Source organism: Muntiacus reevesi, chromosome 7, assembly GCF_963930625.1.
Source record: "Muntiacus reevesi chromosome 7, mMunRee1.1, whole genome shotgun sequence".
Lineage (NCBI taxonomy): Eukaryota > Metazoa > Chordata > Mammalia > Artiodactyla > Cervidae > Muntiacus > Muntiacus reevesi.
The window spans coordinates 42,206,568-42,221,334 of NC_089255.1; the positions used below are offsets into that span (position 1 = coordinate 42,206,568).

The window sequence follows — 14,767 nt, forward strand, 5'->3', positions numbered from 1 at the left end:
TTCTCTCCCTCCCTCCCTCCATCTCTCTCTCGCTCTCTTCCTTAGTATAGTCTTTCTTGTTTCATTCCTTTTTTTTTTAAAGTTCAAATATGAAGCCCCCCCCTTTCTATACATTTATGTTCTGTTCATATAGCACCACTCCATGGATAGTCCAGGAGAGGTACTTATTTTGCAACTTTCAGATATTCTCTAGTATTCTAAGGCTCAGTCTTAGAATCCCTTTAGCAGATTTTTCAAACGCTGATGGTGATTCTACCCACTGCTGGTTCAGAATCCCTCAGAGGGCAGTGGGCGTCTGTACTTTGAGAAAACTGCCTGATGACTCTGATGTGCTTCCGCTTCAGGGCCCTGGCACCAAGCAGGCTCCTTGAGGGGCCACAGCTTTGTCCCTACTGGGTCTCAGCGCTCAGCCTGGTGCCTGCCTTGGAGGAGGCACTGGCGTCTCTGCTGAATAAATGAGTGGGTAAAGTGAGTATCTAACTTGGCTTTATACTCTTTAGTTTCTAGGACATGCTTGCTACATGGTGGGTGCTCAATAAATACTGAATAGTTTGTGACTTCTTATTTGGATATTAAAAAAATTTACAACTGCTACTGAAATGTCAAATCCCAACCTTTGCCTGAACTTGGGAACAGTCCAGTTTTTATCTGAAAAACCTACATTGCTGCCTCACTTCCCTTTTATGATTGGTTAGTGGGGCCCTGTTACTTAGAAAAAGAAACCAAAATTTTGATGAACGGTAGTAAACTGGCATCATTTGTAAGTCTCAGCCATGAACTCACCATGTACAGCTGGCTGACTTTTTCTTGACATTTGACGTAGGCTTCATAGTCTGCAAATACTTTAAACCTGTTTTTGTGGTTAAAAGGAAAAAACAAAGCATCAAAAAGCTTCATTAACAGATGTGTGTTCAGATTCCATTTAAAATTCTCTTTTGCTTAATGACAGGCATGGCTGGCTTACCAGTCTGATATTTCTATTTGTAGGGGTTTCAACCAGCCCTCAACCTTTCTATGGGTCTTTCCACAAGTAAGAATGTTATCACATGGATGCATTTGAAAGCTGAGTACACCAGAGGAAGGAGAAAAAGAATACCAGATTTGTGGATCTTATTCTTAAGTCTTCCTAGCATTGTTAGTGGAGAATACCTATTTATTCTTTCTAAGCCTAAGTTAGCTTACCAGATCACAGATCTATGCTAATCTACATGTTTATGTTATAGTTGATTTAAGATGTTCTCATCTTTTTTCCATGGCCCAAGTAGCACCATCTTCTTGTGGGAACCCACCTGTCATGATAAAATAGCATGTTGACTAAGTCTTTGAAGAGGTCAGGCTGCTTGGGAGAAAAAAAGCCCTTGTCAATTTGATCAATGGCCAGCTTCAGCTCTGGAAGTGCCTCATAATATTCTTTTGCCTCGTACCTGTGGGGTAGCGAGTGGGGGAATAATAAGAAAAGGTTCTGTTAGTGTTTGTGATTAAGGTTCTGTTTGTGATTAACAGCACACTAGATGGTACATTAGTTGTGAAAAGCATTCAAAAATACTGGCATTTATAGTCATCATAGAGTTCAACAGGAGTATAAGTATAAATAATATTTAACTAGATCCTGATTTTTTTTTTTGATTTTTTTTTTTTTTCCCCTACTAAATTTGATTAGTTCTTTGTAACCAAGACACGAAGGACAGTAGATAATAAAAATCCTAGTCACAGAGCAATAGTCTAATCTGGTAAATACAGTAAGATTCATTTCAAACAGACTTTATGACTCTAAACAAGCATCATACAGGTGCTTTTTGGACCCACAGATCACCAGATATGTTGCTACTGAGCAGAAGTTTACTTCCAAGGGCTGGGAAGTATATTCGACCTCCTCCAAATTTTGTGATTCCCGTGGTTCCTTTGAGCGGCACTTTTTCTTTACTTCTCATTTGAATCCAGGTTAATAAACTTATCCAGATACTTAGTGGAACAAGTATTCTGGGTGCTTCTATACAACCAGGCCTATTCTCTACTGCCTGTTTGTCCATCTCTTAGAGACCTTAAAGGAACACTAGATGGTTAAATTATAGGCAAAACTTCAACTACACACTGGTTCAGTTTTTTGATCAAAGTAACAATCACAAATGAGGGAGAAGTGAATAGCTCATGAGGCCAGCTCTGCCACAGCTGGTAGCAAATAGCAAGGAACCCATGTACCTGTGTCCAAGCTCCTTTAGCTTCCACATGCTGGTCAAAGACTTAATCAACAGTCAGAGGGTCCCCTGATTCATAGGATGTGTTCTGCTGCCATGTCCCATGTGACCCAACTTGATGGGACACCTGGGTGGGGGCGGCAGCCTCCTGTGGGAACACGTGCTCAACAAGCAGGACTGCTGTCTCACCCTCTCTTGTCCAAAGCAGCCACGTCCTCTACTCTCATGCCGAAGATGAACAGGTTCTCTTCCCCGGCTTCCTCGGCCATTTCCACGTTGGCCCCGTCCATGGTCCCGATGGTCAGGGCCCCATTCAGCATGAACTTCATGTTGCCTGTCCCTGAGGCTTCGGTGCCTGCGGTGGAAATCTGCTCCGACAGATCCGTGGCTGGAATGACTGCAAGGAAGGCATTAGTGATAGAATGAGTCGTTCTGTCTCTCTGGATCTGCTTATGTAGTATCTAAGCATTCATCTGGCTGGTCTGTTTTGATCATTAAAGTAGCACATGCACATCAAGATAAATATTCAAATGGTGTAGGATGGATCTCATTCTTCCCCTTGACTCTAGCAACCACTCTTGCCCACGTCTGATGTGTTATCTTGGTGGTTATGGCCACAGTGCTAAAAAGGTATATGCTTACTTTGTACTACCAGTCCATGGGGTCACAAAGAGTCAGACATGACTGAGTGACTAACACACTTTCACATTGTCTCTCTGCTACAAAAGTTGACACTACTATGAAATAAAATTCTGTTTTATGGCAGGACAAGAAAAATTTAAACAAGAAAAAATTTTTTCTGCCTTTTGGTTTCCTCTCTCTCCTCTACTGTGCATTGTGTATCTTGGGTTATGCATGGACCAAACCTCCCCATCAGCAGAAATATCCCCATAGAATGTAAACTGATACAGCCACTATGGAAGACAGTATGGAGATTCCTTAACAAACTAGGACTAAAACAACCGTGTGACCTAGCAATCCCACTCCTAGGCATATACCCTGAGGAAACCAAAACTGAAAAAGACACACATACCCCAGTGTTCATTGCAGCACTATTTACAACAGCTAGAACATGGAAGCAACCCAGATGTCCACTGATAGATGAACAGATAAAGAAGTTGTGGTACATATACGCAATGGAGTATAACTCAGCCATAAAAAGGAACACATTTGAATCAGTTCTAATGAGGTGGATGAACCTAGAGCCTATTATACAGAGTGCAGTAAGTCAGAAAGAGAAAGATAAATATCATATTCTAATGCATATATATGGAATCTTGAAAGATGGTTCTGATGAATTTATTTGCAGGGCAGCAATGGAGAAACAGACATAGAGAATAGACCTATGGACATGGGGAAAGGGGAGTGAAAGGTCGGGTATGTTGAGGCATGCCCCCCAAAAAGTGCCGCAGACAAGTTCCGGAGGCTGGCTAAACTTCCGGGAACCGACCCCCTGCAGCCTGGTCCAATCAGGAGCCGACCCGGAGCCCTTGGACGCCCACCGCCGCTGTAGCCCGCGCTTTCTTCCTTATATGGAAGGACCTGGCCTGGAGGCCGGCCCTGGCTATAAAACCTCTCCTCACCTCTCATACCTCGCAGACTCCCTTTGTCCCCTTGCTCACCCGCCCCCGGGAGTTCTGCTCGAGAGCGACCGCCCATTAAAGGCCTTTACCAACGGTCCTTAGAGGTGGCTCTTTCTTCCCGGGGCGTTTTCTAACAGGGAGGAAGGGAGAGGGTGAGATGTATGGCGAGAATAACATGGAAACTTACATTACCACATGTAAAATAGATAGCCAATGGGAATTTGCTGTATGTCTAGGGAAACTCAAACAGGGGCTCTGTGACAATCTAGAAGAGCAGGATGGGGAGGGAGAGAGGAGGGAGGGGACACGGGTGTACCTGTGGCTGATTCTTGTTGCTATATGACAGAAAACCACAAAATTTTGTAAAGCAAATGTCCTTCAATTAAAAAATAAATTAAAAAAAAAAAAAGAAATATCCTCATAAAGAGCAACATGCTCCTAGCACCAATAAGACAGCTCCTTAAAAGATAACATTCCTTCTTGATCTTGTTAGGACATGATGACCTACTACTTTGTACTTGGCAGATCTGGGTTGTGTAAACTGTCACTAATATGGCATTTAGTGTAGCGTTCTGTCTCAAAAAAAATTTATAGAACTGCTTTGACTTCTAATGGGTGGAATAATGGGTTCTCAGAGCTTTCTGATCTGCAGTTTCTGGGTTACAGTCCTCAATTTGGCTTGAATAAAATTTTCCACTTGTTTTGCATTGGAATTTTTCATTTCTTTTGATTGACTGATTAATTTTTTCATCAACCCGACACTTCTCTTCTCCCCCTTCTTCCATTCAGCTTCTGTTATGGTTTTATTTCTTCTATTTGATAACTTTATAAAATGAATATTGAAACTTCTCTTTCTTGATCCTTAAAATTCAGAATCTCTCCTTAGCATCTGAGGAAACTGGATTGTGTCCTGTCTTCTATTTCTTATCACCTTCCTTCCACTTTGACTGTGGGGAAATAAGCCACAGGCAACTGAGGCATACCTGTGGCTTGATTCACACAGAAATACTGCCTGCAGCATCCTCCCCACCCCCCCAATACAAAGCATAGGGCTTTGAGAGCTTATTTGTGGATTAGATATATCTTCATTTGCATCCATAAGAATCTGGCTCTTTGTTCTTTAGGCAGACAGTTCTTAAATTGTAACATCAGAGAACCCAAGAACACCCCAAAAAGAGAAAGGTCCCTTTTCAATTTGGGAAAACGGTAAACACACAGTTGGCACCTGCGTGTGGATGATGCTTCATGATGCAAACAAATAAAGGTCCCAGTGGAAGAGAAAGGGATGCTGGCTTCTCGCCAGTCGGGCTGTCCCCAGGTGGGGATGCCATGCCTGCTCTGAGTGCCTACCTGAGGCACATCTAAACCTAGGGCTTTGGCAGCCTGACATGTGTCCTCATTCCCTGCTGCCACCTGAACAAATGACAGCCCTTCTTTCCAAGAAGTTACCAGAACAATACCTGGGGAGTGGGGAATTGGTGTTCTACTGCAAAACGGGTGCTGGGAACTGAAGATCTCTTTTTTCTTTTGTAGAGCAAAGTCTGTACTTTATCAAAATTTCAGGGCCACCTCCTCCAGCACCCAGCTTTGACCAGCAGGGAATAAAATGTGCTTGCAAATGTAACCTCTGATGTGGACTCTGGGGACACTCACCTCAGTGTCATCTGGGCCACCTTAAACATTCTTAGCCTCGGGTCTTATTCTGCCTAAGAGTGGCACCTTCTATCCTGAGCCACTGGCTCCCGAGGCCAGCGGCCCCGTTTTCCTGTAGTATGATCCATCCCTAGGCTGGCCCGGCCCCGTGTCCGTGAGGACCGCGCTACCTTTTTCCGCAAGAGACACTCTGTAGTTCTCCAGGAAGATGAGTTTCAACTTGCTTCCAACCACAGGGTCATTGTTCACCACCTCTGCCACTGATGTGATCAGCTTTATGATAAGCTTGGCCATGTGGTATCCGGGGGCAGCCTTGGGGAAGAGTGTGGACATGAGAGAAGGCAGGCATGAGGAAGTGGAGAAATGGCGAGAGAGGAGAGCCCCCATGTCCTCAGGGAAGAGAATCAAACTTACTTTGCCACCGATTATAACTGTTCTGGGCACAAAGAGCTTCTTTGGGTCTTTCTTAATGCCTGAAAAAGATGGAGATAGGGGGTGGAACCGATGATGGTGGACAGCAGGGGTGCTGAGACCTGCACCTCTGGGGGGCTGGCTGGGGGCCGCAAGGCCGACTCACGGTTGTACATGGTGACCACGTGCAGGCAGTTCAGGAGCTGTCGCTTGTACTCGTGGATACGCTTCACCTGCACGTCGAACATGGAGGACGGATTGATCTTCACTTTGTACTCCTTCTCCAGGAACTGAGAAAACTTCAGCTTGTTCTCCTGTCGAGACAGAGCATGGGGCCAGAGCCCTTGAGACTCAGAAGGAACTGGTGCAGGGGGTGGTGGTGGTGGTCTGTTTTTAAACACTGGAGCATAAACCCTCCAAGCCAGCAGCCAGGAAAGAATCTGTGTGGGGAAGCCTCACCTGCTTCACATTGGAGATCTCGCGGAGGAAGATGTCGTCGCCCAGGAAGCTGTTCAGCTTCGTCAGCTGGCTCAAGTCCTTCACGTAGTCCTCCCCAATTTTCTTTCAGTTTAAGGCAAAAGGTGACTTTAATCAGAGAGGGCTATCAAACCCACACGAGCAGTTTCTGTCCATCTGTGGTGGGTGCTCACATTCCTAAAACTCATCTACACCCCACAACACAGAGGAAGGCTTCACTCACAGAAGATGCTGGAGATGATATGCAGGAAGAACACTGGCTAGTACCTCACATGTAGTTTCAGTGGTTTTCTTGTTGTTGTTTAGTCAGTCAGTTGCGTCTGACTCTTTGCGAGCCCCATGGACTGTCTGCCAGGCTCCTCTGTCCATGGGATTTCCCAGGCAAGAAAACTGGAGTGGGTTGCTATTCCTCATTCAGGGGAACGTCCTGACCCAGGGATGGAAACCACACCTCCTGCATTGGCAGGTGGATTCTTTGCCACTGAGCCACCAGGAAAGCCCATTAGTTTTAGTGGGACTAAGTGTTAAAAACAGAAAATCTACAAAAAGGGGTGACAAAAACTCAGGTTCTGCTAGTCATTTATATGATCTTGGTTATCCTCTTTTATTAAGTAGAGGTACCACCTGTGTGTTGTATGAGTACTGTTAACCAGGACTAGCTACATAATGTGTGAGACTTCTTTTTCTGGAATTGAGAATTTTAAGATGGCTACAGCAGAAAATGAAACCAAGCCAGTGCACGTGGGGCTGCACAAGTTGCTGGCTTGAGCCTGAGGCCAGCCCTGCTGCAGCCCGGATTAGTAAATTGTGAGTGTGCTCCCCGCCTGCCACATTCCAGTCACGCCCGGCTTCCCCTCAGCACTTCCCGGTTACCTCTGCTATTAACTCTGCCAGCCCCGGGTTGCAGAGTAACAGCCAGCGCCTTGGAGTGATCCCATTGGTTTTATTCTGAAACTTGTCTGGTTCTAGCTCACTGAAGTCCTTGAATCTGGAGACGGAAGAGACACATCACTCAACTTGGCTGCAATGGCAGGTTCCTGCATGCTGGATGAAGTTCAGAGTTACATTTAAGAAGCAGAGTGTAGGCTTAGAAAGATTAAAAGTGTAGGGAGGGGCTGACAGCAGCTATGGCTGTCATTCTAAAAAGAAATCCATTTGCAATTCAAAATAATGACTAGAAAAAAATCTAAATCACGCCTATATGATTTCCTGGCACTGACATATATATCAGACTTTTGAGCAGAAAGTTTTTTTTTTTTTGCTCCTAAATCTAGAATTAGGATGGTTAAGAGAAGAAGGTCTTTTCCTTTTAGAGAACAGTTCTTTGTATAGAAAAAAAATACTTTTAAACATTTAATGGGGCCTTTCCTCATCTCCAGCAGTAGCCCTGCCTTCACTAGCACTGTTCTGTTACTGAGCAATGTGAGACCCACTGCAACAGGGACGGAGGCTCACACTTGGTTCTTCACGATGTCCGAGTGGATTTTAGCCACGCCGTTCACAGCGTGGGAGCCCACAATGCAGAGATGGGCCATGTTGATCCTTTTGCCTCCTTCCTCTTCTATCAGAGACATCCTTCTCAGACGGTCGACATCTTTAGGAAACAAGGCAGCAATTTTCTAGGCAAAGGAAGAGAAAGGCCTTACTGATCACTCAGGTTTCTGACAACCCTGGGGTAACATCATTCTGTTACCCTGGGGTAACATCATTCACTTCTCAACCAAAACCTTCCATGGAGTAAACATAAAACTTCACCTCCACAGAGAGGCACTGAGTTATTAACCCTGGGGAGAAGCCATCCCTCCACTTCACAATTATTTTCAAAAAGGTGATTGTTAACAGAGCCCCACCCAGACTTGAATGCTTTTGATGTATCAATGTCCAAAAGATGTTTGGGCCTCAAGCTTGGTAAGAGGGAAGACTGCAGCTACCCTTAACATATCTAGACCTCCTTCTCCAAAGGGATATGAATCTGTCAAAGTGACTTACATCTAAGTGCTTCTGATTTATCTCGTAAATGATTTGCAAATGTCGAGGAAGCAACTTCTCCACCAGTGCTACAGGCCATCGCTCCAGGGCTTCTGGGAGCACGGTGTGGTTGGTGTAGGCGAAGGTCTTCTGGGTGATCTCCCATGCCTGGGGGACAGGGGGTTGGGGTTAAGGGGGAAGGGTTGCGTGTGTCAGCTGCTTCACTCTGCAGAGAGGCTGCCTGTAGGTGCACCCCATCCCTCAGGCCAAACATTTCTTCAACTCTGGCCTGTCTGCAACAGGACAATTCTATCTGCACGTATACTATTAGTAGGTTCCTGAATGGAATAGGTAGTGGGAACATGTTTTCTTGGGGGTGAAAAAAAAAAAGCAGCAAAACTGTCCAATAAAACTTAAGACAGCATGCTGATAAATCTTCTCTATTATCCTAACTTGTCTTTTGTTTATTAAATAAACAAAATTTGAGGAATAAATCTTAAGTAATGTTCTGAGAAAGTACAAAGTATGATTAAATTCAATGGGAACACTTTCAATTAGCTCTAATCTGAGGCTAGAGAGTGTAATTCAGAATCCTTTTAGACACAGAAATGGGAAACACAATACAAGCCTTGATATAGCTACCGAGCTGTGTCCCATTAGAAAGGTGTTTATTTCTTAGTCTTACTCACTCCAAGAACTGAGAAATGTCAGCACCAGTGCAAAGTTCACCTTTCATTGTTGTAAGTTATGAACAGTGACTTATTTTAAAAAACTGTAAAAACGAGCTTTTGGCAAAATCTCTCAATCACAAATATTCCAGTCACTCAAAAGAAAAAGAAGCCAAACTCTCCAAACCTTGGACCAAGGCAGTTTTTCAATATCCACAAAAATCCTCATCAGCTCAGGGATGGCAAGTGCAGGGTGGGTGTCATTCAGCTGGATGGCAACCTACACAGGGAAAGGAGAGCGACATGAAGGTGGCCAGTGGCCCATCTCTGGCTTCCTTGTCCTTGTCCATAGCTCACACACGCACCAAACAAGACACCTACCTTTCATAGAACGCTTTAAGTACACTGTAGCTATGCAACTTTTTTTAAAAATTGAAGTTGATTTAAAATACTGTGTCAGTTTCAAGTGTACAGAATAGTGATTCAGTTATATATATATATGTATATACATTTGTGTGTGTGTGTGTGTATTCAGATTATTTTCCTAAAGGAAAGGTTCTTACAAGCTATCAAGTAATTTCCCCATGCTATACAGTAAATCCTTGTAGCTTATCTGTTTTATGTGTGTTTTGTGTATAGTGGTGAGTATCTGTTAATCCCATAGCCCTAGTTTGTCTCCCTCCACCCATTTTGGTAACCACCAGTTTGTTTTCTATGTCTGTGAGTCTGTTCTGTTTTATATACAGATGCTCAGAGTTTTTAGCACTGAGACAGCTGATGAGTAAGTCGAATGGAAGTCCTAATCCTCTCAGTGGTTCCCGCCTGCATTCAGACTGAGTACTTGCCTGATCTGGGAAGGCATCAAACGCAGTTTCGGCACTTTTGCTGGAGTCAAACTTGGAGGCTTTGAAACGTCGGATGACATCTTGCAAGGTAGCAGCCACCACAAAATACTCCTGCTTCAATCTTAGCTCCTTCCCTTCAAAAAACTTCAAGCCAGAGAGATTGAGTGAGAGGGTTCACACAGGAGTGGCCAAAACATGACTGGTATCACCTGCCCAGGGGCCTATAACATCTATGGGATGTCTGGTGGAAGATGGCAGGTTGAAGGCCAAGCATTAGCCTCCTGGAGGTCCATGAAGATGACAGTAAAGGATTTTAGAAAGGCATACTGATAAAGGATGAAGGGAATGGAGAGAAGACAACAGCAATAACTTTTTAGAAGCTGAAAAACAGATGGATAAATGGTAATTGAACCAGAGGATGCAGGAAAGCTGACTCTTGACCTAGTGGGGAAAAGCCAAAGGAACAGCCCAGTGTACACATCGAAGCTCCCAAAAGGCCCAGGAACTGTCAGTATTGTGTGCCTTTAGACATAGGGATGAAGGGAGGTAAAAGGTTAGTTGAGAGTCTAAGAAGCAGTTGGCCTCAGACCTCATCTCCATTTCCCTCAAATGAAAAATCTCCTTTGCCAACTCAGGCAGAAGGTGGAGATCTATTTCCGGGAGATGGTTAAGCAGGTGCAGGTGGAGGCAGGGGTACCATCCCAAACTAAAACGGGGGAAGAGGGTTCAGTGAGAGTGTGTGTACTGAACGCTGATACTTTCAGCCTTCTTCTCCCAACCAAATTTGAGAACACAGGCAGTTAGTGTTAATTCCACCGAGGAAAAAAGCTGCAAGCATCTTCTCCAGGGAATTTGGCCTGCCCAGAAGAGAGAAACTAAAGACATGGATATGCAAGGCTCCACCAGGAAATGGCCCCAACAGGTCACAGGATAGTAAAGCCAAATAGATAAATCCCAACCAGACGTACAGAGCTCCCCAAAGCTTGTCAGTACCTCTCTCTTTAATTTTAGTGGGCACTTAAGGGCCATAGCCATCTAAGAAAAACTTCTAAAAGATGTTGAAATAACAAAGGTTAACTTAGAAGAAACAGAGATTAGAGAAAAGGATGATTATAAGAATATGATCAATAATATCCTCAGATTAGATATTGTATTCAAGAAATAAGAATAAGATGCTTTAAGAAAATATCTAGAGCAAAAAAAGACTACTCAAAAATTAAAACATGACAGCCAAAATGAAACAAATTGAGAGAGTCTGTGATTGCCCATAAGGTGAGTAAGAAGACAGAGATGATAAATAAAAGACAAAAGGTAAGAAAGTTAAAGAACCAGTTGAGGATGTTTAATAATTCCAGACCACTTCTCAGAGACCTGTAGTCCGGTGTTCCCAGACTGAAAGGGTACCCAGGAGTGAGGAGTGAAAACAGACTCACAGCAAAGCACCTCCCCCTCTAAAAAGACTTTCAGTGCATTTTAGTACACCTGGAGATAGGGCGTTTAGAGGGGGAGAGAAGGAGAGGAAGAGGGAGACTAGAAGCTTTCAAAGGGGAAAAAAGCAGAATACAAACAAAAGATCAAGAATTCAAATTGCACTGTATCTTTCAGCAACACCAAAAACTAGATTAAAAAAAAAAAAAACAACTTTGTGTCTTTGATATCCAGGCAAACTACCAATGTGAGGGCAAAATAAAGACCTCTTTCAACATGAAAGGTCTCAAAAAAATTGGCCTCACATACACCCTTTCCCAGGAAGCCCCAAGCATTTGTATTATCCAAACAAGGCGAGCAAACAAGCAAAAAGAAAACATGGCACCCTGGAAACAAATGACCCCAGAGATCATAGAGCACAGATGTCCTTAGAACGGTAGGAGAGTTCCTCCAAAGATGTCAGTGGAGCAGCCAACCAGGAGAGATCCAGAAGGGACTTCAGAAAGACCAAGTCAACAGAATACCGAAGGTGTCTGAATATATTGAGAGGAAAATTCTACTACTGGGGTAGAGTATAGGATAGATTAGGGCAAAGTACTCAGAAAACCAAGCAAACAAAACAAGCATCAGCTCCAGGAAAAACAAATACTTTTTACAGAAAAGAAAAATACTGACATGATGATATAGACAGGCATAGATCAGCTGTCTGTAGTGTTGACAGCTCATAATAATGTAAACACTGATTGAAGAGCTAGTGAAAATTACCATGTAATTATGTTGAGAGACTGTATGCTATGCTTAGTCACTCAGTCATGTCAGTCTTTGTGACCCCAGAGTCCACCAGGCTCCTCTGTCCAGGAGAATTCTCCAGGCAAGAATACTGGAGTGGGTTGCCATGCCCTCCTCCAGGGCAGATACCTCTGAAATGTACTGAAGTTACATTGTTTCTCCCAAAGAAAAAATAACATATACCATTAAGTTCCTGATAATGCTGCAGCAAATCCACTTACTCCTCCTTGGAGACAGGTTTAACAGCAAGTGGATATCTAGTCTTAGGACCATTTATGTCCTAGTCCCCAAGATCCTTATTTTGGGGCATCTTTGTGGAGCAGACTACTAATTTGGTTGTTTCTGAGATTATTACTTAAAAAAAATCATTATAGCTTGTAGAAAATTATTTTACTCATAGAGAAGTTAGAGCTAAGTACATTTAAATCCACTAAGAATTGATAGTAGTCATTTGAGATTCAGTCCCAAGTGTTTTTTTTTTAAACTAAGTTATTTTTAGTGTAAATTTGGGAATGAGCTGCAGTCAGTCCATGGGGCTGCAAAGAGTCGGACATGACAGGGTGACTGAACAATAGCAACAGGAATGATCACCTTTAAGAAAAAGTTTAACAAGATAAATCACTGGCATAAGAAACAAGTGTCTGCTCCTGGGTCTGTTCTGAGGTCCATGACCCCCACCCCTCCTGGGGGCAAAGGGGCAGAGGAGACCCATGAATGGGGGGAAGAGGACAGGCAGGACCCCTTCAGGGACTTCTGATGCTGAGGATGAAACTCCTGTTTGGAAAGGAAGAAGTGCTTCATCCCAGCTGCACCTCATCTTTTACATCCAGGTTTTGTTTTGAAATACATGGACAAAGCCTCCCAAATAGGGATGGGTGAAACACCAGTTCTGATTTCATGAACTGTACAAATTTGTTTTCCTTACTGGGATAGGAGGGGAAATCTAGACAATGCAGGATGAGATATGGAGATTATTCCTCATTGATGGGAAAAAAAAACATTATAAAGTATGTGCTTTATGGCTACTGAATAGGCACTTGTGAAATAAGCCGCTTCTGTTTCCACTGAGAAAGCCAGCTTGACCACTCACATTATCATTGGGATAGAGGACCCGGGAGATGTTCTCGGCCAGATTCCGGTCCAGCACGGCCTGAATGTAGTCTCCAACATTAACTGAAGGAAATGTTAGAAAAATCAATACACAGACAGGCCAGCTACTGTCTTCAGAACCCCCATGATCTCACCTGATGCTTGCTGAATACCCTGGTTGAATACCCCAACGTTTTTGGGACCAGGGACTGATTTTGTGGGAGACAATTTCTCCATGGACTTAGGGTGAGGAGGATGGTTTGGGATGATTTAAGCACATTACATTTAGTGTGGATTTTATTTCTAATCTAATGCCACTACTGATCTGACAGAAGGTACTTGGCCATGGCCCAGAGGCTGGGGGCCTTCTGCCATGTGGGGTTCCTAAAATTCCTAAAAATTCAAAAGGATTTCAGCAAAACTTCAAGCTCTGATTTACAGGAGGGTCTATGAAGGTCAGACTGAAGGACTGCTTTAACCGTGTTCTCCATACCTGCTCCCTAAAATGCTTAGTCACTAAAGAGTTCATATCAGAAACTCAGCTCATTTTGGTTCTAATTAGTAAAGAAAAAGGTTAAAGACACATGAGCCCATGCCGTACTCACAGTCTCTGAGGTTAAAGTCATTGGGCGCCCGAGCAGACCAGAGGCGCATGGTGTTGACGGTGTTATTCAGATACCCAGGCACTGGGGTGTCATATGGAAGAGCCAGGACCACCTGTGGGGTGAAACCAAAGCAGCTGCTCACTGTTGCCCACGTAGGAGGATGTAGGTTGCACAGAGCTGGGAGACAGCAATAGGAATTTGTTTCCTGGCTCCATCACCAACTCAGATCGTATGATCCCTAAACCAAGACAAGGCTCCCAGGGCTGCAGTGTCCTTCTCTCACTGGAACAATCTGGATGGCTGGAACGACGAAGACAGATGGACCTCTATATCAGTTTCATGTTGACTTCCCTTTGTGTCCTTTGCCCTGATCTGGACGTAAATCTTTCGCATTGCAGATCAAGACATTGTTCTAAGAATAACAAAATATGATGTGCAAAGTAGCAAATGTGAATCTGTACCCATTAAGAATAGTAATCAGGATAAGTTTCATGTTGGTTATTCAATGATCTGATTTCAAATATGGTGAAAAATCAATGGAATAGGAAATGTACAAAGATAAACATGACATATGATGTTTAAAATGCTATGCTAGATTTTTCACAGTTGCATGAAGAAGGGTTACTTTAGTGATCTAACAAATCAGCTGATAATAAGCTGAGATGGATCTAAGAGGTGAGCTTTGGGAAATTTAGCTCAATATTTGTGATGGTCATGGAAATAGAGAACAGGAAGATGAACTGTGTTTTACATGACTTAAAAATTTTTGTGAGAAAAGATACTTCTATTCCCTGCCTCATCAGAGTCAATCTCTAAGGAAGGGGAATGACATATTGGTTGAATTGGTGGACACTAGAGATCGTTTAGTGCTACTTACTCATTTTGGATATGAGGGGAATGAGGCTGAGAAGTGACCTACCCAAGGTCACAGACAAGTGGTAGTGTTGAAACCTAACCACAGATCTCTTTAATTTGGTCTGCTGAATTATAAACGAATGAAGGACTCTAGCCTATATCAATGACATACATTCAGTCACGCTTTCATGAACATCTTAA

The 14,767-nt window shown here is 43.5% G+C and overlaps 1 protein-coding gene across 1 annotated transcript in view; it reads right to left on the reverse strand.

Moving 5' to 3' along the window:
* PYGL (glycogen phosphorylase L) overlaps nucleotides 1-14,767 on the reverse strand; it is a 51,407-nt gene that overhangs the window by 16,175 nt on the left and 20,465 nt on the right. The window contains exons 6-19 of the mRNA XM_065941477.1: nucleotides 13,712-13,823; nucleotides 13,108-13,190; nucleotides 9,801-9,944; nucleotides 9,143-9,235; nucleotides 8,309-8,455; nucleotides 7,775-7,938; nucleotides 7,193-7,307; nucleotides 6,302-6,403; nucleotides 6,009-6,156; nucleotides 5,846-5,904; nucleotides 5,602-5,743; nucleotides 2,385-2,592; nucleotides 1,290-1,424; nucleotides 784-850 (exon numbers count right to left, since the gene is read on the reverse strand). Coding sequence (XP_065797549.1) covers nucleotides 784-850; nucleotides 1,290-1,424; nucleotides 2,385-2,592; nucleotides 5,602-5,743; nucleotides 5,846-5,904; nucleotides 6,009-6,156; nucleotides 6,302-6,403; nucleotides 7,193-7,307; nucleotides 7,775-7,938; nucleotides 8,309-8,455; nucleotides 9,143-9,235; nucleotides 9,801-9,944; nucleotides 13,108-13,190; nucleotides 13,712-13,823 — 1,719 coding nt within the window. The remainder of the gene's footprint in view (nucleotides 1-783; nucleotides 851-1,289; nucleotides 1,425-2,384; nucleotides 2,593-5,601; nucleotides 5,744-5,845; nucleotides 5,905-6,008; nucleotides 6,157-6,301; nucleotides 6,404-7,192; nucleotides 7,308-7,774; nucleotides 7,939-8,308; nucleotides 8,456-9,142; nucleotides 9,236-9,800; nucleotides 9,945-13,107; nucleotides 13,191-13,711; nucleotides 13,824-14,767) is intronic.